We start from the raw sequence: 26695 nt of genomic DNA, 5'->3' as shown, positions 1-26695 counted from the left end.
CGTATTGGTTGGAACGAAATCCAAGACTCTCTTGATCCTTTGTGGAATTGGGTTGTCACCCCTGCTCCAGGCGCTTCACCCTTCTCTCGTAGCCGCACGAAGCACACTATTTTCCGGCTCAACCACACAGAGGATCGAGGTGAAATTACTGTTCTTAGGTAAACGTAACTTGGGCTTTTTATCCCAAAATATGGCACTCTGGGGCGGATTGACTGGTATGAATGGAAATGCACAAATAAGCTGTATAATACATTGGGATACAGGCATTTTGGTGAGTTCAATCATTTTATTTAATTTTTCTACATTTCATTTTTTAAAATTTTATTTCATTGATAATATCAAACTGGCAATAACAAATTATATATATATATATATACAGTATAACTACTGTATATGCCTACATGGCTACTGAAATAATAAAAACCGACCGTGTCCCCCGGGGAGTCCTGTGGGGGGTGCTCCGGGAGTATGGGGTATTGGAGTTCCTTATACAGGGGGTCCGGTACCTGTAGGACCGGTGTCAGAGTTTGGTGCGTGTAGCCGGTTGTAAGTCGGATCCGTTTCCAGTGAGGGCTGGACTCCGCCAAGGGTGTCCTATGTCACCGGTTCTTTTCAAAACTTTTATGGACAGAATATTTAGGCGCAGCCGAGCCGTTGAGGGGGTCTGGTTTGATGGCCTCAGTATTGCATCTCTGCTTTTGCAGATGATGTAGTGTTGTTGGCTTCATCAAGCCGTGACCTTCAACTCTCACTGAAACGGTTTGCAGCCATGTGTGAAGCGGTGCGCCTGAGAATCAGCACCTCCAAATCTGAGACCATGGTCCTCTGTCGGGAAAAGGTGGTATGCCCTCTCCGGCTCAGGGATGAGGTCCTTCCCCAAGTGGACAAGTTCAAGTATCTCGGGGTTTTGTTCATGAGTGATGGAAAAATGGAATGGGAGATCGACAGGCGGATCGGTGCTGCATCTGCAGTGATGCGGACTGCATCAGTCCATCGTGGTGAAGAGGGAGCTTGGCCGAAAGGCGAAGCTCTCTGTTTACTGGTCGATCTACGTTCCTTCCCTCATCAATGGTCATGAGCTGTCGGTCGTGACCGAAAGAACAAGATCCCAGATACAAGCGGCTGAAATGAGTTTCCTCTGTATGGTGTGCGGGCTCTCCCTTAGAGATAAGGTGAGAAGCTTGGTCATCCGGGAGGGGCTCAGGGTATAGTCACTGCTCCTCCGCATCGAGAGGAGCCAGATGAGGTGGCTTGGGCATCTGATCAGGATGCCTCCGGGGTGCCTCCCTGGTGAACAATAAATAAATTATTAACAGTTTAGTATTGTTCACACGAAATACATGTGTTCGAGTGACGTTAAGGATTTGGAACCAGTTCAGACACCATTTTGGGCTTCAAGCGGTCTCATTCTTTGCCCCAATAGCTGCTAACCCAGCTTTTCAACCGTCCATGTACGATAGTGCCTTCATTTCCTGGGCCAATAGAGGTATTTGCAGGCTTTGGGACCTTTACATAGATAGCACATTTGCAACATTTGAACAAATCGTGACAAAATGTTATATTACTCGGAATAATTTCTATAAGTTTTCTCAAGTACGCAGTTTTGTTAGCAGCTTAAACACCTGCGTTCCCATTTTACCAGAGGAGACTGCTTTGGATACATTTCTAAAACCTCTGCCTTCAATTAAGGGCAGTCTATTGATTATTTATGGCCAAACTTGTAGCTTACAAATGTCTCTTTGGCACCAATTAAAGCACTGTGGGAACAGGAGCTGGGTGGGATGATTTCGGAGGAAGTTTGGGAGGCCGCACTGAAAAGAGGTCATTCCTCATTAATTTGTGGACGGCATGGTCTTATTCAGTGTAAAATTATTCATAGAGCACACTGGAGTAAGGACAGGTTGTCTAAGATCTATAAAGATGTTGCCCCTACCTGTGCATGATGTAACCACTCACCAGCTAGTCATACCCACATGTTCTGGTCTTGCTCATACCAACTTTTGGTTGGAGTTATTTTAGATCGTTTCAGAAATATGCCGCAAACAAATAAGTCCAGAACCCACCATAGCGCTGTTTGGCACATCCTCATCAGTGTTGGAATTATCCAAGATGGATCAGATAGATAGAATTGCCTTCGTTACCCTTTTGGCAAGGTGACTGATACTACTGGCATGGAAATCTCCCATCTCACACATTTTGGATAAGGTCGATCTTAAATTGTGTCCACTTAGAGAAGGTCTGGTGTACGCTTGGGGGCTGCAGAAACCAATATCATGCGAGGTGGACCCCTTTCCTGGCGTATGCTAGGGCCTTGGATTTCCCTCAGATTCCGGCATAACTACCGTATTGGCCCAAATATAAGACGGCCCTGATTATAAAACGACCCCCTCTTTTTCAAGACTCAAGTTTGAAAAAAGACTTTTTGAACACCAAATTTATTTTTATACAGAAAATAATTACAGTACATCCGAAACAAATGATTATAACAATATATTTGAGAGAAAAAGCATGTTATTTTGCCTCATTCAAATCTTAATATCTGAACATTTAAATATGTATACTAAAGTGCAATCACATTCGTAAATGAATGGCTTCTAGTTTTTGAAATGTAAATAAACCAATCTATTGTGATAAAACAACAAAATTGCAATAACTGCATTAAGCATCAAAGTGAAGTCTAACTGTAACTGTAGTCTTGAAAAAAAATCTGAATAAGGAAAACCATTGTAATAAAATAATGCAAACTGGTTAAACTTGAGAGTAGCTGAGATCTGTCATGACAGAAGATCGCTTCAATCATATCTGGTGCCATCTAGCGTCGTGAATGGGGAGAATAGCTGAGCTCTGTCATGACAGAACATTGCTTCAATGATATCTGTATACCGCAAATATAAGATGACCCCCTCTTTTTCAGTCTTATTTCGATACAAAAAACACTGTCTTATATTCGGGCCAATACGGTATATTGTTTGTTTGTCTTTCCCATTAGTGACACACGGTATGGGGTAGGTGGACCCCTTTCCTGGCGTATGATAGGGCATTGAATTACCCTCATATTCCGGAATAACGATATTTTCTTGTTTGTTTTACTTTCCCATTAGTGACATACGGTATGGGGCAGCTACTCCCACCGGACTCAAAAGTTCATATATACATTGTTGTATGTGGATTTTTGGGGAGCGCTGTGTGGGGCTATTTGGTGCTGCTGAACCAAATAGACTTTGCCCTATTATGCAGTATTTTTTATGACTGACGAGGTGCTGTTTGTGTGTATATGTGTGTTTTTTTGTTTGTTTTTGTTTTGCAAGTATGTTTATGCATCAAAGTAACATAGTATGCAAGTATGACTCCATTGCTGAGAAATGTATGTTAAATTTAACTTGTGACTGAAAAACAATAAAAAGAATTATTTAAAAAAAAAAACAGTTTAGTAATGATGTATTAACTAGTTATAACGGATAGTTATTAGAAAGTGTTACCTAAAACTAATTACCTGCTCAAAGCTACTTGCAAAAATAACCTATAAGAGATTAGAATCTGAACCTAATGTGGCAAATCCAGATGTTTCCAAATATATGTACTTTTATTTAACTTTTTTTTTTTTTCAAGCATCGAAAATTTTCTCAGAATAGTAGTTTGCCCATGTGTTTGTAAATGTGTATGTGCTCACAGTGTTTCCCTACGACATTTTTGTCTTTCTGATCACAGTGAAGCTGAGCAAAAACTCCTAATGTTTTTCATCTCCTGAGCTGTCATTCGCACATCACCCCTTCTCTCTCGGCGAACCTTTTATGAGTCATTGCAGCAAAGTCATTTTCTTTGTCTTTTTGTCGAGTCTGAATGAGAAAGGGTCAGCTCTATCAAATTGCAACACATGGATGAAAACAATTTTACATCTGTTTACCTGCTGATTGCCATAGGAATGGGTTTCAGCCTGTTATGTTGCCCTCTCTATTGATGTAAGCAGTGGACGTACATTCGGAGGTGGGTACTTGACTTGTAGACTTTACTCAAGTTTTTACTCAGTAGCATTACTTCAAAAGTAGTCATCCCCCCAAAAAATTACAATTTAAAGTACAACTAAAAAAGCATTTAATAAAAGGAATACTCAATTTATGAGTAACGTCTTTCAATGTCAGAACTTTTTTTTTTTTTTTTTTTAAACAATGTTTTTTTCCCCCCAGCACGTCATTTATATGAACTGTTATTATTATACTGCACTATATCGAAAATGTATGACCATATTGGGCAAAATAAACAAAAATTATCGAATTTCGACAAGGGAAAAAAAAAAAAAAGGCCTGAGACAGAAAAACAGATATTTGATTTGACTAGCGACAGAAAATGGATATAGACTGAGGAGACAAAAAGGGGGCATAAAAAGAAAGTGGATGGCCCAATACCCTAGGACGGCTGACAAGGAGAGTAGGTGTTTCTTTGAAGCTTATAAACAACTAGCACAGTAAATCAGGCTTCGGTGCTCCTCTCCCTTAGGTGCACTTAGCTAATGAAAAGCAGTGCTACCCTACCTCGACCTCACTTAGAGACGAGATGCACTACCACTAGGAAGGCGAGACTGAGGCTGTGAGGCGGGGCGACACACCCAAAGGCAACATTATGTCCTTCGGCACTCCCTGAATACAAATTTGAGTTGTAATGTAAGAATGGCAGAAAAACAGCTATGAATTTAATCAAACGAGCACAGGTCTCTGACAGCTGAAAAATTCGGATCAGTATGATTCCCACTCAGAACACCCACCTTCTGCATACCTGAACAGTATATTTAAACAAGCATTATTCAATGAGTGACTTAACCACCCCTGCCCCTCAGTTCCACAAGTTTTGTTCTCGGAAAAAGTAAAACTTTAAAAATTGACAAAGTGAGAAATCAAGATCTAATGGCAAAAAGTTATAGTACAACATTTCTATGCATCAAAACATTTTCAGAATCTCTTATAGCAGGTGTGCTCATACTTTTTTGCTCCCAGAACTACTTTTCAAGGAGACAACCTCCCACGATCTACCCATACTAGTGTTGCAATCGACTGGTTGATCGCAATCGACATAATGGGCACCCCTGCTTAATAGGGTTTTATTAATATTTAGAACGAAATTGTGTGAAATGCGTAAAATACAGGACAGAAACTCTCAGTCTCCTCACATTCTGACATTGGCTTGAGTCTCAATGAAGATGCTAATTCCCTGCAGTTCATTCCTCCCAAAAAATAAACAAACAAAAAAACAACAAAAAAACGGAAATTCTCCTAGGAATGATGACACACTCGATAGCCGAGCAAGAGGTTAAAAATGAGAAGAACAAGAGATTGTTAATTGTGTCTGTGCTGTTTATTGGTTGAAGTTCATAGGCTTAGCCCTGTTTTGAAAATTTAAATCTCCAGGAATATAGACATGTTTCCTGAGCAAAACATGGGCGGCACCATCTTTGACATTTTTTTGCCACGGACTTCCGGTTTAGACAGAACACCGTTAAGTGCGATTGAAGTAGACAAAGTTTTATACAGTCAAATCAAACCAGAGGAACCTACAGAATCTCCAAAAATGGAGTCAGCACATCGTAGATGAGGCTACAGGACATTCTATGCTGTGTGTGGTTGTGTCAACACCTTTAAGCGCCTCCATATATGCTTGGAAGTGGATTGTTTTGAACAGCATCCAGCTTCTAAGCGCCAGTGTGGCTCTACCTTGCCATAGGCCTTAAATCGAAACCAGCAGCAAATTATTGATTTGGCTCGCAATTTTAATCCTAAAGGATCCACTCAAAAGATTGCATGTTTGTTCTTATCACTTCATTGATCGTTTGTGTACAAAATTCTAACAATCCATGCAGCCTGTGTTACCATGGGGTGTAGATTGATACGCCGGCCACCTGAGTGACCAAGATAAGACGAAATTACAAATAATATTAGTTGCCGAATGCAGAAGGGCTGACACGGATTTTGTTGTTACAAGGAAATACTACATGGCAATTTTCATCTGTTTAGGTTATAGCAATGGAATTATGAGCTCATCGCACACGTACATATAAACACAAGTAATATGTAATTATTTTTTTATTGCAGACATTGATTGCAACAAAAACTTTTGGACAACCTGATTCCATTTCTTGTTTTATTTAAAATGAGTAGTGCATGTGCAAAACACGTCAATAAATCGCAATTTATAAAATTATAAGAAAAAATATTAACGAAGGTGGTGCATAAATCGAGCCATCATTAAAGTAAAATGCACGTCGTCTCGATATATGTCCATCAACGTAAGTGTTGTTGTGAGACACATAAGTTGTCTTGCCGTGAGACACATAAGTTGTCTTGCCTAACAGCGTTTTCCACCTGTAAACAAACAAACAAAAAAACATTTTACACTTGAATTTATGCATTTAGGGTAAAAATCCTGTTAATGACTTGTAGTAGATGAGGGTCTATTTTCCATTTCTTTATAGTTAAATCCAATGCAAAGCAAAAAATGTCTCAGCTGTGATGCAACAGAATTATAGTCAAATTGAACATAATTGTACCAGTTATTGCTTTGTGGGTACACTGTCATAGACTTCATAACCTATTGAAATGACACGGAAAATGGGACCGATTCATATTTTCTAAAACTTCAAATTCAAATATTTACAAAACCAAAGCTGCTACCAACCTAAAACCAGAACAGGCACCTTCTTTAGCCATATATGAGTCTCCATGAGCAGCGGAATAAAAAAATTCAAAGTCGTTCCCTTATAAAATCCCGATTAATTATTTTCTATATAAGTATAAAACAACTTAAAATGGTTATAAATGTCTCAGATTTTACACTAGATGCACAAAAATCACCAAATGCAGAGATAATCACCTATATTTTCAGGATCAATATCAATATTTAACATATCATGTAAGTTTTTGACCAAAATAGCAACTTTTTTTTTTTTTTTTTTTACTGCAAGTCTTCAACAGCTAAAAAAATCACTCACTTTAGCATCAGAAACTTAATACTTCAGGGAAACATGCAGGATCAATTATAATTAATAAATCCTATATACACTCACAACTTATTATAGAATAGAAGTTCCCTTTATTATCATGATACATTATACACCTTTAGTGAATGAGGCTAGCGGCCACCTGGCATAAAAGGAGCTTTTCTGGCGAAAATTCTTGTGAATAAATGCTTAAATCACCAAATTCTTCATAGATATGGATGGAAAACAGTCTCTATCCTTGGTTAAAAGCAAATAAACCATACAATTAGGGTTTATTTTACGTATATTGATGAAGTACCATGCTACTATGATAGCGAATGAGGCTAGCGGCCGCCTGGCGTAAAAGGAGCTTTTCTGGCAAAAATTCTTGTTAATAAATGCTTAAATCCCCAAATTCTTCATAGATATGGGCGTAAAACAGTCTCGATTCTTGGTTAAACGCAAATAAACCATACAGTTAGGGTTTATTTTATGTATATTTACAAAGTACCATGCTACTATGTTAGCCAATGAGGCTAGATTCCGCCTGGCGTAAAAGGAGCTTTTCTGGCGAAAATTCTTGTGAACAAATGCTTAAATCCCCGAATTCTTCATAGATATGGACGGAAAACAGTCTCGATTCTTGGTTAAAAGCAAAGAAACCGTACAGTTAGGGTTTATTTTACGTATATTGACAAAGTACCATGCTACTATGTTAGCGAATGAGGCTTGCGGCCGCCTGGCGTAAAAGGAGCTTTTCTGGCAGAAATTCCTGTGAATAAATGCTTAAATCCCGAAATTCTTCATAGATATGGGCGTAAAAACAGTCTCGATTCTTGGTTAAAAGTAAACTATGAGACGAGTCAGTTACGAAAATTATCTGCTTCCATGTGTAATCAAAGAAGAAAATTTCTGCATGCGTATGTGGTACAACTTTCATAGTTAAATCCAATCGTTGGTAAATCCAAGCTTAAATCCGACATGAGCGTTTGCCGTCTTCGGCTATTACTAAATGAAGCTCGACCCCCTCTGATAAGGCGTCGCACAAAGAATGACAAAGTGACACGTCAATAGTGATGATGTCTATGATACTGTCTTGGTTCGACATCTGCCTTCATGAACACAAAATGTATTAGGACACATGTAACTGAATGCATCTGAGCTTTTCACATCTCTGATTGCGTTTCCATCCGCTGCCATTAAATGAATAAAATAGAAAACTATTTTGGTTGTGGCGACTCTTAGTCATTTCTTCATGTTGTCCTCCCATGTCGTGATGTTGCAGATGGATGCGGCATTTCCAAGTTGTCTTTTTTGAGGCATTTTGATGAGTAATGCCACTCCAGCTCCACTGTTGTTTTGGTTAGAGAAAGTGTAAAACGGAAGTCGCGAGCAGAAATGCGCAAGTAAAGTACCTAGGAAACCTGTCTGTAATGGGAGTAATGGGAGGGAACATTCTGGTCTTGAGATACCTGGATGATAGAGGGGGGAGCAGATGGACAACTGGGTCGTCCTTAAAAAAATGTTTGAAAGAACACCAAACACACACACTCTCAACACTGCTGGACATGACAAAAGAATACAGTCAAGCTATCATGAAGAGCAACAGACTACACTGAAACAAACACACCCTGGCGCATAAAAAGTCCAGCATGTCTTTCAAGATTAAAAAAGAGAAAGCAGTCACACCTGCTTTCATTTTCCACCAGATTGAAATTCTGCCTGGAACAAAGGGCGCTTTTGTGAGGCAGAGACTGGGCCGATGAGAAGGGCAAACCTGCCAGTTTGCAATTCATGCAGGCATGCAAATAATAGCATGCAATTCTTTCCAATTACAATTAAACCAATATCATGGATATCAAGAGGATACATAAACACAAATTCTCAGGCCATCTCCACACACAAATGGCTAATCAAACTGGCCACGGCTGAAGGTAGGCTGCTACTGGTCAGCTCTAACCCAACTGCATTTTGAGATGTGCCAGGCTTTGCTCAGTATTATTTGAATGATTCTTGACCATTGTCTCTGTCAATCAAACTTGATGAATACAAAAGGTAAGTCAAGAAAAAAGAATATCTGGTTAAAAAGCGATTTAACAGAAAGCTTGGATACTCTTAAAAGTGACTGCATAGCATTGATATTGGTCTAATCCCTGTCACATGATTTAAGGATGCAATGTTATCCAGTGGGGCAAATAAGTATTTAGTCAACCACTAATTGTGCAAGTTCTCCCACTTGAAAATATTAGAGAAGCCTGTAATTGTCAACATGGTTAAACCTCAACCATGAGAGACAAAATGTGGAAAAAGTTCATCTCAATATTTTGTTATGTACCCTTTGTTGGCAATAACGGAGACCAAACATTTTCTCTTCACAAGCTTTTCACACACTGTTGCTGGTATTTTGGCCCATTCCTCCATGCAGATCTCCTCTAGAGCAGTGATGTTTTGGGGCTGTCGTTGGGCAACACGGACTTTCAACTCCCTCCGCAGATATTCTATGGGGTTGAGACCTGGAGACTGGCTAGGCCACTCCAGGACCTTTAAATGCTTTTTACTAAGCCACTCCTTTGTTGCCCTGGCTGTGTGTTTGGGATCATTGTCATGCTGAAAGACCCAGCCACGTCTCATCTTCAATGCCCTTGCTGACGGAAGGAGATTTTCACTCAAAACCTCTCGATACATGGCCCCATTCATTCTTTCTTTTATACAGATCAGTCGTTCTGGTCCCTTTGCAGAAAAACAGCCCCAAAGCATGATGTTTCCACCCCCATGCTTCACAGTGGGTATGGTGCAATTCAGTATTCTTTTTCCTCCAAACAAGAGAACCTGTGTTTCTACCAAAAAGTTCTATTTTGGTTTCATCTGACCATAACACATTCTCCTAGTCCTCTTCTGGATCATCCAAATGCTCTCTAGCGAACCGCAGACGGGCCTGTACGTGTATTTTCTTCAGAAAGGGGACACGTCTGGCAGCGCAGGATTTGAGTCCCTGGCGGCGCATTGTGTTACTGATAGTAACCTTTGTTACTGTGGCCCCAACTCTCTGTAGGTCATTCACTAGGTCCCCCCGTGTGGTTCTGGGATTTTTGCTCCCCGTTTTTGTTATCATTTTGACGCCACGGGGTGAGGAGGGAGTTGAAAGTCCGTGTTGCCCAACGACAGCCCCAAAACATCACTGCTCTAGAGGAGATCTGCATGGAGGAATGGGCCAAAATACCAGCAACAGTGTGTGAAAAGCTTGTGAAGAGTAACAGAAAACGTTTGGCCTCCGTTATTGCCAACAAAGGGTACATAACAAAGTATTGAGAAGAACTTTTGGTATAGACCAAATACTTATTCTCCACCATGATTTGCAAATAAATTCCACATTCTGTCTCTCATGGTTGAGGTTTACCCATGTTGACAATTACATGCCTCTCTAATATTTTCAAGTGGGAGAACTTGCACAATTATTGGTTGACTAAATACTAATTTGCCCCACTATATATGGTATCTCAATTTCCACAATGCTTGCTGTATTGGCGTTTATTCGCCTCGGTCAATTTTTGGCCTTCTGAAAGTATTGTTAGCTAAATGATTTGATGTGGGGCTGTAGGATGTTCCACTCATTTCAGACAAGGCCTGTAGATGCATTGTTTCTCTCTCAAAAGGTAAAAAGTAGAATATTAACTAAAAAGAATTTGGTATAATTTCTTTAAACACACAGATGTTCGTTTTGTAACACACCTGCTCTTGCGTTGCCCCTTCTTATGATGGCATTAGTCAAAAGAATAAATGTTGTCCGAGTCATTTCTACTTCACTTCAATAACTGGCCATGACGATAATCTCACAACAGATGTTCACACTGAAGGTAATGACTGGCACAAGTTAGACCATACTATGATTTGCATTGCATAGTGATTTAACAAGCAACAATGTGGGACCTGAGCATGTGACAATCCAGTTTCCTTTATATGGCTTTACTAATGAATGAATGAAAACCATGTTCTTTTCATTTTCTGCAGCGATGCATCATGGGAGTATAGATCAGCGTACAAGAACATAGATATGAGTTCATGATGTTTTATTAATGACAGCGAATACAGTCAATCCCAGAGGACTGACTCTCTAGGCCCGTGGCCAGATTGTAGCTGATCGTGCAGTGAAATGCTGCGTAGTGACAGCTTTGTGCTGCTTGTGTTACTATGATACCATCAACTCATACAAACTGGAATCAGGGTGCCACATGATCAATATCAGGTGCAGCCAACACACCGATCAATGAGCTGTGATCATTAAGTCATGGCCACTTATGATCGTTAGAGCGAATGCTTATATTCAGTGCTGAGGATATGGTGGTTGCTAATGAATGCAATGGAAAAAACAAAAACACACACCGCCATGCACCCATGCACACAAAATGAAGGACAAGAAGGCGCATTGCTTTGAAATGCAGATAGTATGGAGCGTCCGTGGAGTACAACGTTTGCATCTCGCAACTTTATGAGATGCAACAGCACATTCTATAACAGGTGCCTCACACTAGCTGGCTTCCAGGTATGCGGTGCAAATACAAACAAATGTGCACCTTCCCAGCAGGCCCCCTCTGACCGCTTTGGCAATGATTGCCTGGGACCTTTTTTTAAAGTTGGACGGACTGCCCAAAAAAGGGGAAAAAGCAGGGAGAAGAAAGGAAGAGAAGACAAAGGAGGACAAAAGTAAGTGGCACACCTGAAGCAGTACGGACGCCAGCACAGACGCTGCCACGGAAGCAACAACAAGCCGCACTGATGCGTCTCGCCGATTTTGGACATTTTTGATTTGAACTTTTTAATTAGATTGTAACTTTTAACTTTACATTTCTAATATCTTATCTTGTTACTATCCATTTTTAGATTTTAAAATGAATTTTCTTAAAGTTGACATTTTGGAGTCCCTTTCTAACGGTGGAACTAGGTCGATATTTAAAAGAACCCTCACACCCATGTGTGACATACACTTCAAATGATTAGTTATTCATGTCTAGACAGAATTTACTACAAGAGGGCACAACTTTGACTTTGATAATGTCTGGTGCGGGCACACAGAGTATTTTGCCTTTAATTATCATGACGTGAACCTTCATGTGTTCTAAATAATTAGGCCTATGGTTTTTGACAGCACAATAAAAGAGTGGTTAGGACGTCTGCTTCGCAGTTCTAAAATACAGGGCTGTGGTCATCGTGTGTTTAGAGTGCATGTTCTCCCCCGTAATTGCATGGATTAACTCCAGGCACTTTGGCTTCTTTCAACATCTAAATGAGAATCAAAATAATCTTTATTGACATTGGGAATTTATCTCTAGTAATCCAGCTGACACAACCTCAATTGGAGAAAACAAGACATGGAGTTAATGTCCAGTTGTCCATATTTTTTATGTATACAGTGTATCACATAAGTTAGTATACCCCTGTCATTTGTGCAGATATTTAAGTATATCTTTTCATGGGGCAACACTGACAAAATTACACTTTGACACAATGAAAGTAGTCTGTGTGCAACTTATATAATAGTGTTAATTTATTTTCCCCTCAAAATAACTCGAAATATAGCCATTAATATCTAAACCCCTGGCAACAAAAGTGAGTTCACCCCTTAGAAACTACGTACATCCCTAAATGTCCAAATTGAGTACTGCTTGTCATGTTCCCTCCAAAATGTCATGTGACTTGTTACAGGAGTGCTGTCAGCATTGCTGCAGAGGTTGAAGAGGTGGGGGGTCAGCCTGTTAGTGCTCAGACCATACGAGGCACTCTACATGAAATTGGTGTTCATGGCTGTCATCCCAGGAGGAAACCTCTTATGCTCAGACCTCTTCTGAAGTTGGTAAGCAAGAAAGCCCGCAAACAGTTTGCTAAAGACAAACACAACAAAGCACATGGATGACTGGAATCATGTCCTATGGTCTGATGAGAGGGGCGGGCTTTGTTGTGTACCGTCTTCAGAAGAGGTCTGAGCATAAGTGGGAAACAGAATGTGCCAATTAGTATATACATTGCGAGCAGTACAGGGTATATCTGCCTCTGGTCCAAATTAAGATGAAATGGACACCAGCTCACCCATGACTTAATGAGGAATAGCAGTATAGAAAATGGACAGATGCATTGATTTCATTTCCGATTTTTTAAAATGTGATTTACACTGAAAATGTCATTATTCTCAGCACAAAATTTGGACCCTTTACAAGTACAGAAGTATTTTTATTTTTTCAAACAATGGCAAGATCAAAATTTTTACTCAAAATGCATAGCTCTTCGTTTTGAAGGTTGCTTCACGGCTATAAAGTGTTTAAGGTCAGGGGATGATGATGGCCAGTTTTTGTCATTTTATACAGGAGCAAAACCTTATCGGCTTTTGCTTGCCGAGATTGTGTGATGTTATGCATAAGAATCATTTTACTTCAGGAGATAAACTTCATTTTATACTAAGGGCCAGATAGAAAGTCTGTACAGTATATACTAACTTTCCTAAATAATATTACCCAAGTCATTTTTTACATAAAACAATAAAATTGTTATCATATGTTAAAAAAAAGTTATACGGTTTAGCTTGTGTTTCGAGAAAAAAAAAATACTTTGGCTATTATTTTAATAAGGTGTCTATGTATATTTAGAGTTTATTCACACTGAAACAGGGCCTACAATGTCCCTCCCCATTATTCCACGCCAAACCATCAATATGTCACATCGTGCTGATGTTGCAGCCTTGTTAGGACATGGCTCCGGTCAACCAAACCTTCAGAACATCCATATCCATAGCTGTATAGCCTCAAAGATTTATGAGCATAAAAAGCAGGAATTACAAGTGCAGTACCTGTTGTCTCTAAAGGCTTTCAGCAACACGCACATTTCTATTTTAGTTCTCAAATTGAGAAACATTTGCAGTGGACTGAGAAATACTGCACAGACAATAATTTTCAAACTGTTTTCTTCACTGATGCTATTCTACTTTGGATGGTCCCAACGGATAGAGTTCCGACTGCGCTCTTCAAACGACCTGAGAGAACATTAAAATGCCTCTATCAGAACAAACCTCTTTTCTTTTAAGGGATTTGGTTGAAACATCACATTTATTCAGGAATTTTGCAGGTGTTGGTTTATTTCAGTCTTAATTAGCAGAAAGATCCTTCTTTTCCTCCCCTTATAGTTCATGACTTTGATTTGCTAAAGAATATGAAACCACCTCCTTTCGTAATGCACAGCTGGAAAACGTATTCTCAAACCTGTTTGAGAATTGTACATTACATCGACAAATGAATTTAATTAGTTCCAGGACCTGGGTTGCATGTCAAAATGGTCGTATGTCGAAAGGGATTTCCCCCAAAAAATACAGTGGGGCAAATAAGTATTTAGTCAACCACTAATTGTGCAAGTTCTCCCACTTGAAAATATTAGAGAGGCCTGTAATTGTCAACATGGAAATCATGGTGGAAAAGAAGTATTTGGTCGATACCAAAAGTTCATCTCAATACTTTGTTATGTACCCTTTGTTGGCAATAACGGAGGCCAAACGTTTTCTGTAACTCTTCAACAGCTTTTCACACACTGTTGCTGTTGCCATTCACTCTTTCGTTTACACAGATCAGTCGTCCTGGTCCCTTTGCAGAAAAACAGCCCCAAAGCATGATGTTTCCACCCCCATGCTTCACAGTGGTTATGATGCAATTCAGTATTCTTTTTCCTCCAAACAAGAGAACCTGTGTTTCTACCAAAAAGTTCTATTTTGGTTCCATCTGACCATAACACATTCTCCCAGTCCTCTTCTGGATCATCCAAATGCTCTTTAGCGAACCGCAGACGGGCCTGGACGTGTACTTTCTTCAGCAGGGGGACACGTCAGGCAGTGCAGGATTTGAGTCCCTGGCGGCGCATTGTGTTACTGATAGTAGCCTTTGTTACTGTGGTCCCAGCTCTCTGTAGGTCATTCACTATGTCCCCCCCCGTGTAGTTCTGGGATTTTTGATCACCGTTCTTTTCATCATTTTGACGCCACGGGGTGAGATCTTGCATGGAGCCCCAGATCAAGGGAGATTATCAGTGGTCTTGTATGTCTTCCATTTTCTAATAATTGCTCCAACAGTTGATTTCTTTACACCAAGTGTTTTACCTATTGCAGATTCAGTCTTCCCAGCCTGGTGCAGATCTACAATTTTGTCTCAGGTGTCCTTCGACAGCTCTTTGGTCTTGGCCATAGTAGAGTTTGGAGTGTGACTGACTGGAGTTGTGGGCAGATGTCTTTTATAACGATAATGACTTAAAACAGGTGGCATTAATACAGGTAACGAGTGGAGCCTCATTAGCCCTCGTTAGACCTCGTTAGAAGTTAGACCTCTTTGAAAGCCAGAAATCATGCTTGTTTGTAGGTGACCAAATACTTATTTTCCACACTAATTTGGAAATAATTTTTTAAAAAATCAAACAATGTGATTTTCTGTTTGTTTTTTTTTCACATTCTGTCTCTCATGGTTGAGGTTTACCCATGTTGACAATTACAGGCCTCTCTAATATTTTCAAGAAGAAGAACTTGCACAAGTGGTGGTTGACTAATTACTTATTTGCCCCACTGTACATTATAATTCGATTAATTTGTTCCACAGCCCCAAAACCTATGCCAGTTCCTTAACAAATACTGCAGGTACAATTAAAAAATAGCAATTACACAAAGCAAAACAAATCACTTGTAAATAAATAGGAAATAAGAAAAGGTTTTTATTGGCGAACAGAGGTTGGAGGAGACAGAACGTGTGCAGGTAGAAGAGGATACACTGAACCGTGTTGTCTAATTTAACAAATGCATTAAATTAGGCAAATGTAAAACAAATAAATTATGAATAAGAAATTTACTTGCTGACAAACGGAGGTCGGAGGAGACGGCAGGTGTGTAGGTAGAGGAGGATACGGTGAGCTGTGTTGTGATAGCCTGGAACTCCAGACTCACCACTGTTACAGTTATAGAGTCTGACGACTTTTCCTTGGATCAAATTCCCAGGGCAGAGCAAGCCACAGCAAACAGACAGTGGAGTGGACCAATCAGCGACGGGCGGATTTTCATTTAAGGATAGCCATATTTAAAGGTAAGCCTTCTGCGCTTTTTCAGAGCCTTTAACAGCAATTATGTCTTACGGTAAAAAGAACAGTGTTTGTCATTATTACTTGTATATAAAACCCCTTTGCCTGACAAAATATGACAAAAGTGCCAAAATTATAAGAAACTGTGCATTTGATGTGATTGGCATTCAAGCAGCGACCTACTTAGAATGGATATTAGCTAAGTAGAAGTCCAGGCAAACTTAAATTCCTTTTCCAATTCAAGTGCTAAAATCACTTGATATTACACAATCAAGCCTTGTCTAAATCGATTAATTAAACACCAAGACAGTGCGGGCATTTTTCCATCGTACTGTAGCTAGGTCCGTTCCCACATGTAGCCCTAATTTGGTTTGAGATTGGTTGAGAAACTCACTTTATCAGAAAATACTGAAGTATGTTAAACTAAGCCATGATATCTGCTTGAATTCCTTGATATGAATTAACTGTGAATGCTGTTTAGTTTCTATTCTTTAGATTCACGGAAGTAGCAGATGGGAATGCATTTGTCAAAATATGCATTCGCTGCTGTTGTGCATAAGTGGCTACGCTATGCCCCAGACCGCGTTGGTGGCAGGGTTCGTAGCTAAGCTCGTCAGATTGAAGAGGAGGCTTAAGTTTGAAATGGTTACTGAGTGGTGTTAAAAATAATTCTAAATCTAGAAAAGTTTTAATTCTTATTAGTTATTCAGTATAGATTTTTATTGGTCTGCCTAGCTGTTTCTTCTGTCTGTATAAATAAAGCAGGACCTCTAAATGAAGTCAAATTTGTAAGCAATAATAGCGTCATGGTTGAAAATGAAGGAACGCATAACATTGATTCAGCGTTGTTCCAGTATTATTCATAATCGAAATGACGTTTGGGTTTTGTAAAGATTTCAACGTTGAAACAACATTATTCCATTATTCCATCCATCCATCCATCCATCCATCCATCCATCCATCCATCCATCCATCCATCCATCCATCCATCATCTTCCGCTTAGTCCGGGGTCGTGTCGCGGGGGCAGCGGCTTTAGCAGGGAAGCCTAGACTTCCCTCTCCCCGGCCACTTCAGCCAGCTCTATTATTTGAGGGTGCAAAAGTGATGACAAATCAACGTCGGTTGTCAACGTTGATTCAATGCAGGGCCGTTACCGGGGGCAGGGGGGGGGGCAGTGCCCACCCACGGACATGCTGTGCCCTCCCAAAGAAAACTAGATATAGTACTATTGGCAGTCTGGGCACCGCGTATGGTATCGCATTCATATAGTACTGATGTGTTCTAAGTTTTAACCTTTGCGTTGTTACTTCCTCTTTAACCTAAAAATAAATAAATAAATAAATAAATAGATAAGAAATGTTGGTTTTGTTCCAAGGGGGCGCTACACACATTTATGCATTTTTGATTATTATTATTATTATTTTTGTTGTTGTTTACATTCTATCAAAGTTTTCACCAGTGATCACCTGGTTGTTGAGTTTGGTAAGTTTTGAAGCATTCTGAGGGGGTCAAAGTAGGGCTCAATGCGTCAGCGGGACAAGGAATGACTGCTAGGGGGCGCACATAGTGTATTATGGAATTTGTCTTTACACGGTGGTGTCTTTACACAGTTATCTCAAGGAGAAAACAAAACATGTTTTAAGGTGCAGTAGCCCTACGCTGGATTTCGACCTACTTGAGCATTGTAGCTTTTTTTTAAGGTAAGTTAAGACTAATGCCCGCCCACACCTGGCATCCTGGTAACACCACTGATTCAACGATATAAGATCAACAGCGGAATGTTGATCCAACATCTTTTCAACGTTGGTCAGCTATCAAGGTTCGTGTGTCGAGGTACCACTGTATAAATGATCTAAGACAGGAGAAAGAACTTCCACAGAAAACAAAATTTAAACGTGAGCTAATGTAAGAATATCAAAATCTAAAAAAAAAAAACACATATTTCACGTGTGCATATTTTCTTTATCAACTTCTTTTCACTTAAATATATCTTGTTTTTCTTTGCCAGGCATGACCGATCATTCATTATATATATTTTTTTAGATTTTTTTTGGATCTATAGAAAGCATAAGTTGTTGTCTGCAACACTCAATGGGTGATTGATAAGCAGCACATTAGTCGTTCCAGAGTGCAATGGGCTACAAACGTGCACATCATAAACAGACGTAAGCAAACAAAACTCAAGGTGTAGCTCAGCAGTTAAAGTCCAATCAAAGCCTGATTGATTTTCACAGCTCTCCTGGGATTTGGCTGAGTCAATAGGGGACTCTGTTAGACAACTGAAGACATGAGAGATCTGGCATACAGGTGAGCCTCCAGCTGTGTATTAGGATGGAGCAATGATGGGAAGGTTTTAGATGATATTTAAAAAAAATATATATATATATATACTTCACCAGCTAGCAATGAGCACACACATGCTACTGTAGGAACACTGCTTCCGTCAGCGTGTCACATCTAATATTCACTCCCTGTGCATGGGCCTGATAAATCATTAATAGCATATATTTGGGGAGCTTTCTTAGAACCAGCCTCTTGCACGTCACTCCTGTGTTTTACTCCTCTCAACTCTTGAGGTCTTTTCTTCAATTTTCATCTTTATTTCTTGTGAGTATAATGGCAACTAATGTTAGATTTTGCCTTAATAAAGTCTCTTAACATTCACACTGCACGGGAGATTTTTCACTCGCATCTAAATAGCTCTCTCATCTACTGCAAGACTCATAAGTAGGGCAGAAGTCTCGCTGGACACCTCGTCATGTAACGTGCGTGCACACCTAAAGATAAAAAGCAACATATGTATTCAAATTCTCACAATTAAAAATAATGGAAAGCCAAAATTAAGATGTTTGAAAGGGTGGGTAATGTGGGCTGAACAGAACCAGTTTCAGAATTACCAAGTATAAATGGGTACATCACTGTGGGCAGATCTTTATGTTCTTGTCAAACATGAAGAGTCATTGTGGTGCATGTCCTGCTTCCCATCATACTCAGCCAGTCCCACATAGGAGGAAAAGCGAAGCAGATTAAATTATACAGGAGAGAACAGAAATAGCTTTCAGAGCAGTGGCTGCCTGGACACACCGGTGAGAGTCACCACCAAGCAGCAACTGGATTAGCGTTGGCCAGAAGATGCAAGTTTTGGAATTGACAATCAGGGCAGACAAAAAATCAAATAAAATACTGAATAAATATTTAAGTATCCAGGGTGCCTTAAAAAACAAATGCAAATCCTCTTACTCCCACACCATGACAAATTGAAAAGATTATTAGTCTTTCCATCAGCAATCCATTAAGCAATAAAAGACCCTGAGACTGAACAAAATGTCTTACCCAAAGCATGCAGGAGAGACAGACCCATGTCTTAGCCCGTCCAGCCAGAGCAGAGGGCAGAGACAAAGAAACAGAGGGCATCTTGACCCAAAAAAATGAGCGCTTTCCAGCTCACACAACAAATCCAGAATCTTCCCAGATATTCCCAGCAGTGTTTTTTATGGTCCGATGGCAATTCAGATCCATGGCAGATGTGAGAAGCACCAATAATGCAGACTGGAATGATCAGTCGGTCTAACACCGCAGGAGCCCCATCCTTCCCATGCTTTGCTCTCTTACTCTCCTTGCCTCCGCCGCTTCTGCCATCCGCTTTGTCAACTGGTCCGATTTTAGTCCGCGAAGGGAAAAGGGGGGAAAGTGGGACAGGAGATGTGTTCTTATTTGACTGTCTCAAGGTCCACTCCCCTCCTCCTCAACTCCCTTAATCACCGTACCTTGTTTCCTTCACAATCCAAAATGGCACAAGTTACTGTGGCAGACAGATGTTTCATTTAAAAGTTCACATTACCCCCTCCTCCCCGCCCTAGCAGTGTAGACAGCTGAAAATATAGGTGACAGAGATGACAGTTTTCTGCAACTGAACTGAAAATAAATGCATACAATCTTTGCAGGTCAAATCTTGTGAACAAATATTTCGATGTTTTGTCATTTGGAGGGTGATCATTTTCAGTTGCAACATCTGAAATGAGCTACAACTTGAGTGCATGTACTCACACTTGTACATGCACTATGTAGAAGTTAAAAAATATCATTAGTGTGAGGGGTCGGCTTTCTGAATGTCAATAAAAAGGCAAGTAATGAATCAACATTGTGTCAATAGGCACATATCATCACAGAACAGTTAGATCCATAAAAGGCTGAGAGCCGATTCATTTTGAGAAAACACCCTCTATTGATCGCGGCTGCACTTCATCATTTGCACTATAACAGTTACCTCGGTCCAGAGGTGAACCTGACACACAATCTGAGTGTGTATCTGCGTGCGTGTGCATCTGCATGTGTGTGTGCCTATATATGAACTGTATTCTTTACACAGCAAACATGATAGCAACTAACAGGAAACTTTTTGAAAGCTAATGACTATGCTGTGAAATGAATTGGAGCATACTTGTGATACTTGACAGCTACAGTATTACTTTCTTTTGGATAAACGTTCCATTCTGGCTTGCTAGCAGCCTCTAGTGGCCTCAAGCAAACTCTCAGAGGGTCCGTGCAGAATGGTAGTCTCCTGCATACAGCTGTATATATTATAAGGGTGTAAGTTTGGTCTCAATATTGGTAGAGACGATATAACAGTATAACCTGCATGTACACTTTTTTCTGGGGACGGGACATTAATAAGACCAAACAGATTGGGTGAACGGGGGGTCAGGGCTACGTTTCTCACTAATATGAACCTAATTAATTCATAGGCTAAATGATTAATGCAAAATAAATCCATATTGACTTATAAGAACTCTCAAACTGCAAATTTATAATGTCTTTATCTGATATTTTTTCTTAAATCTAGTCGAATAATTTTCTCCATCTTGTTTTGAGTGTTAGAGGCTAGTTAACAGATTAATGTGTCAGATTCTTCCACTTATTTTGAGTAAAAATTACTAAAGTATTTGTTCTTATCAAGGCCATACATCTAAAACTCGGTCATTTTTCATCTAGATCAAGAAAAAAATGCTTTCAAGTAATGTTTTCAACAATATTCTTGAATTAAGAATATTTCTGACAAACAAGTTTTTTTTAATATGAAAATGTTTGTATTTTTCTTGTTGCAAGAAATCTAAGTGAGTAAAATTTACTTGGAGCACTGGCAGATAATTTCACTTATTTCTAGTAGATTTACACTGAAAACAAGGGAGGTTTTTTTTCTCACAGTTTTAAGGTGGTGGGGTTTTGCAGTGCATATGTGTTGGTTTCGGTGGTACACCGTTGGATTCAAACCTTTGTTTTCAAAAACTACTAAAGAAACATTTTGAAAACTTCCAGAATAAGTGTCTGAATTTCATTAGCACATCTAAATTGCCGTATTTGAACTAGGGCTGTCAAAATTATCACGTTAACGGGCGGTAATTAATTTTTTAAATTAATCACGTTAAAATATTTGACACAATTAACGCACATGCCCCGCTCAAACAGATTAAAATGACAGCAAAGTGACATGTCCATTTGTTACTTGTGTTTTTTGTCTCCCTCTGCTGGCGCTTTGGTGCGACTGAATTTATGGGTTTAAGGACAATGAGCATTGTGTAATTATTGACATCAACAATGGCGAGCTATTTGTTTATTTTTTTGATTGAAAATTTTACAAATTTTATTAAAACGAAAACATTAAGAGGGGTTTCAATACAAAATTTCTATAACTTGTACTAACATTTATCCTTTAAGAACTACAAGTCTTTCTATCCATGGATCGCTTTGACAGAATGTTAATGTTAATGCCATCTTGTTGATTTATTGTTATAGTAAACAAATACAGTACTTATGTGTTGAATGTATATATCCGTCTTGTGTCTTATCTTTCCATTCCAACAATAATTTACAGAAAAATATGTCATATTTTATAGATGGTTTGAATTGCGATTAAGTACGATTAATCAATTTTTAAGCTGTGATTAACTCGATTAAAAATTTTAATCGTTTGACAGCCCTAATTTGAACACAAATTATATTAACATACACAAGAAACACAAACTTTTTATTCATCTCTTTACTATCCAGATGTGCTAAAAACAAACAGTTCTGCGCATGCGCGTAATGTTAAGAATGGCCCGAATGCAGCTGTTCCAAAGTAAACACAACAAACTTTAGCTAAAGAAAGGAATATATTAATTACGTTTGATCATGGATGGACATGTAGTAAAGTTGTCATCAGACACATCTTGCCATGTGGCTGCACACAACTTATCTGATAACGTCTTCGCAGTGTCTTTAAGCATTTATTTATGCCATATTCATGTTGCACGTGTATGTTTATGATCTAATTTGTTTGTTTAGCACCTTTGGATAAAATTGAGAGTGCTTATTCACCACCACAAAAGCTTTGGGAGCAACATATTATCAGGGTGAAAATTTTGACAGAACACTGGCTGTGAATGTGTGTGTGTCGGGAAGGGGTTAAGTCACCAGCCAATCAAACGCGTTTGAGGGGGGATGAATGGACTAAGACATTCAGCAAGTGAAAAGGGGTCAATATAAGTCTGAACATATTGAAAGTACTCTAATTCACTTAATAACTGTTCCGTTAATTCTATTCTTACATCATGGGAAGGCAATCTAAATTACCTATATAATTGAAGTCATTAAGCAAATAATGTTGCATAAAAGTTGGTGGGGACAACTTGAGCATCCTAAAAAGTTGGTAGTGTTACATCCCTACCGTCCCTATGTAAACCTACGCCCTTGATTACATACAATAATTTACAAAAATTTACAAAACTTTTTTTTTTTTTTGCAAATAGATGACACGTAACGCTAGATGCTTCAAAACTGGCCCCAAACAGCCTCAAACTGCGAAAGCAACTCAAGAATTTTTGAAGGAAAGTTTCTTAGCACCTTGGTAAATTTTAATAATAAATAATATAACTAAAAATATTATTGCATTCAGAAGGATTTGCGATTGCCTTGCAACAAGTCCTTGGTAAAGCACTCGAATAGTATCCGGCCAACACGCAACCTTAGAAGATCCCCTGATAAGTGACATTCAACATGAAATTTTTGCAATTCCTGAGTTGTGATCAATGTCATATTTTTACTAAAGTTTTTTTTTTTTTAAACTGAATGTCTACATTTCAAATTAATGTTGGTTGCTTTAAAACTGTAGGAATACTTCACCTACCTGTAAATGATAACATAAAAAACTCAATAAAAGAAAAGGTTATAATTTCAAATGAAAAGCAAGTACCTGAATGTTAGAGAAGGAAAACAAGATAAAGATGATTGGAAAATGAACAGAAAGCACTCCAGATGTATGTGCTACCACGGCGTCACCATAGCAACGAAAAAAATCTCTGCACATCATCGGTCCTCCACCTCTCCCTCTCGTCTCCCTGTTACGCCATCTCCTGCCATAACCCAGGCCTGGGACCGTGTGAGCTTGGTTGCCATGGAAACTGAACAGCTCACAGTAGTCCTCAGAGGGGAAGACACGGAGCCTTACCTCTCCACTTTCACCTCCCAGTCAGTCACATGATGAGCTCTGGCACTGCAGCTGGAGCCATCAAACTAGACTAGAGGGAGGGGGCTAGGAGTGTTACATCATTGCACCCAATTTTTATTGCACTCCCAAACGCATAAATTATCTGAAAAGTGTAGCAATGTTTAGGTTTGATGAAATCGCAAAACTTCCCACCAATTTTAACGAACAAGCTTGTACAAGAGCTGCTCAACAAGCCAGCGACGTCCTCATGCAAAACGTTTATACAGACACTCAAATACACACACACAAGCGCGCTGGGATTGAGCGCGGGTGTAGAGATAAGGAGCTGCGGCAATTGAGTGTGGGGGGACGGGTGGGGGATTGGGAGGTTGGATTTTGGTGCTAGTAGGAGGGTGTTGGGGCTGGTTGTGATGGGCGGCTGCAGCACTGCACTCTACAAAGCATCCCCCTATATTCATATTTAGCATCTTATTAACTAAAGTTGGAAAGGTTTGGATTGACTAATAACAATCCATATGCAAAATTTGCCATACGACTGAAATAAGAGGGGCAATGAGAATCATTTAGTCTCACATAGGAAAACAAACATTTCTCTTTGTGATGCAGTCCTTTAGAGGATTAGCTCAAAGTGTTTGCAGTTCTCACATAAGTCTGCGACTTTGAGTGCGTGAAAGGCAAAAAGGGTATTTGGCCACCTGACTAAGACACATCATTACACTATGTCGTACAAACAGCCAAAAAGGTTGTGTATCTCTTGATTACCAATAGAGTGTGCAGAGAGCCAAAACCATTCCATCAACTCCTTCTGGCCTTTATTGCTCAAGCATGTGTGCCATGGCAAAACATGGCAAACAGATAAATGTCTTCTACCATCAGCATGACGGGCAATGCAGATGATATGGGACTGCAATCTGTGATTGAAAGGTGACCCTGTTCACCCAGATTGTCCATTTGACGACAATGACTATAGCGAACCCAGGTGGGGAATCCAAAATTTGAGTCTATCTTTATGTGGAGCAGCTGCCTGGAGACTATGTTCAAATGTAACACTGACCTTGAATCAGCACTCAGAGGGGCCATCATAAACTGAGGTTCCTGCATGACCACCCTGCACCCCCTAAACGCTTTCAAACCATTCACATGTTTTGGTCAAGCTTTTCCATATGCACTTAATCATTAGTTTCATTAAGATAATGCCGTATCTCCATGTTTTCTGCGCAATCAGTTTATTGGCTTTTGGGAGGACATGAATGGGGAATGATGATGAGAGGAAGCCAATGATCAAGATTTGCAAAGGAAAGGGTCTTCTAATCATCCAATCCCTTAAATCCCTCCTCAGCCTTGAAGGAGTCTTACCTTGTCTTGCTTGAACCCCCGCAGCGGAAAGAAGCATGCGAAGAGGAACTTGCCCCAGCTGATGACGGCAGCTAGGCACCAGTTGAGGCGAGCCATGCCTACGTTTGTCCCTTCTTGTCTGCGAGCCCCTTATTTCCGGCTCGACTCCAAGGAAGGATCCTGTAACCCTCCGCGAAAAAGAACAAAGTCAAAATAAATAAAATACCCCACACAAGCAATAATTTCCCAGGCCAGGCCTAATATCTGAAATTATTGAATGGTTTTCCATTTCAGCAAATTTGGACTATGGTTGTATGACTGCAAATTCCATTCTGCATGGGAGACAACACGGGGTCTGTGTAGAGACACTAATATCCCCAAAATGGGCATGATCCCTTGGTTTGTTGATTAAGCACAACCTAAAGCCATAAAAACTGTCTTCCTGTCTATCCATCCATCAACGGTCCTCTCTGTCTCCCAAGCCAGTCTAGATCAGTCTAAATGTCATAAGCATCGGCGGCTGCATAATGCAAATAGTCCGCCACTAATCGACTGGACTGTTATACACCTATATAAGCATGCCCCACACTCACTGTCTTCTCCCTCACACACACCGCACACGCCTTGGGCAAAAGAAAAAAAAAATAACGTAAAAAAAATGCTGTCCTGGCACATACATCCACAGGCTGAAGAGCCTCCCTCTCATCGCACGGCTCCCCTCTAGGCTCAGGATTCCCGGTGCGTTTCGCTCTCACAGTTACACGTTGCTGCTCCCTCTCTTTTCCTCCCTCTCTCTCTCTCTCTCTCTAACACACACACAGACACACACATGCAGTGATGCTGCAGCACTTACTCAGCTAGCAAGGGGAGGGGGTGGATTGGAGCAAAAAAGTGTGTATGGAAAATGGGGGTGCATTGGGAAACGAAGCATTGGTAGAAAAGGGAAACAGATTGCTGGAAAATGAGAACACAGGAATAACAAAGCAAGTGTTTAAAGTACATACTTTGTATTTGAGTGTAGCTGAAGCGATGACGCACATTAACGGGTTATACGTGAAGAAGTGATGGAATGAAAAGAAAGAGTGATGGGATGAGTCAAGATGTATGGGAGACATCCAGAGGGAAGAGGAATGACAAAAACAAGATACAGGCGGGAAGAGAGTGCTTGGAGAGCGGAGAGTACCGATGAAAACGCACATACGCCAGTATGCGCAATGTGCACACATAAACAGACTCCGAGCGCAGCGAGATGATAGTGGTGTGTGAGCAGAATTGGGCTGAATGGAAAGGAGCGAGGAGAGAGCTATTGAATCATTGTGTCTTGGTTGATTATCCACCCTTCTGTCATTTACACACTCACAGACACACATTCAGTAGCACACTAACACACACGAGCATAGGACTGCAGGTGGTGCACAGGCTCTTGACTGGCGCTGCAGTCTCTCTACGCTTCAGTAGGAGCACATTTTCACTGCAGAACGCTTTTCTCTTCCCCCTTTCCCAGCCCGACCCAGTGCACCACCGCCGGCGTCACCACTACACCAACGCAATCACAACACATCAAAGCAGTGAGCAAGGCAGATACAAAAGTGCATGGAGGACCACAACTAGCCTGCAGGGAGGTGTGAAATGTGTAGGAGGCTTAGGTACTAGGGGCAAAATGGTAGCCCATATGGAAACATGTGGAAATAAAACTACGTATGTTTTGCACTGGCATTAGGAAGACATCTTGAGCTAACGTGCATATTGCGATTCAAAACTATTCCAAGAGATGGACAATACAAATAAAAGTACAGTGGGCAAATAAGTATTTAGTCAA

The 26695-nt window shown here is 40.1% G+C and overlaps 1 protein-coding gene across 10 annotated transcripts in view; it reads right to left on the bottom strand.

The window, feature by feature from the left end:
- The window catches only part of tns1a (tensin 1a), a 96860-nt gene extending 71164 nt beyond the window's left edge, over window positions 1–25696 (bottom strand). For 4 of the 10 annotated variants that reach the window (XM_057818039.1, XM_057818044.1, XM_057818046.1 and 1 more), the window contains exon 1: window positions 24898–25532. In XM_057818039.1, coding sequence (XP_057674022.1) covers window positions 24898–24993 — 96 coding nt within the window. In that variant the 5' untranslated portion in view covers window positions 24994–25532. Of the gene's footprint in view, window positions 1–19388; window positions 19871–24897 lie in introns of those variants that run through there. The other 6 variants (XM_057818041.1, XM_057818040.1, XM_057818042.1 and 3 more) reach the window with 6 other exon arrangements.
- Window positions 25697–26695: the final 999 nt, after the last annotated feature.

The sequence above is a fragment of the Corythoichthys intestinalis genome, chromosome 2, assembly GCF_030265065.1.
Source record: "Corythoichthys intestinalis isolate RoL2023-P3 chromosome 2, ASM3026506v1, whole genome shotgun sequence".
NCBI classification, from domain to species: Eukaryota; Metazoa; Chordata; class Actinopteri; order Syngnathiformes; family Syngnathidae; genus Corythoichthys; species Corythoichthys intestinalis.
Note: the sequence above shows the minus strand (reverse complement) of the source record. Positions and strands in the feature narration are given on the sequence as shown.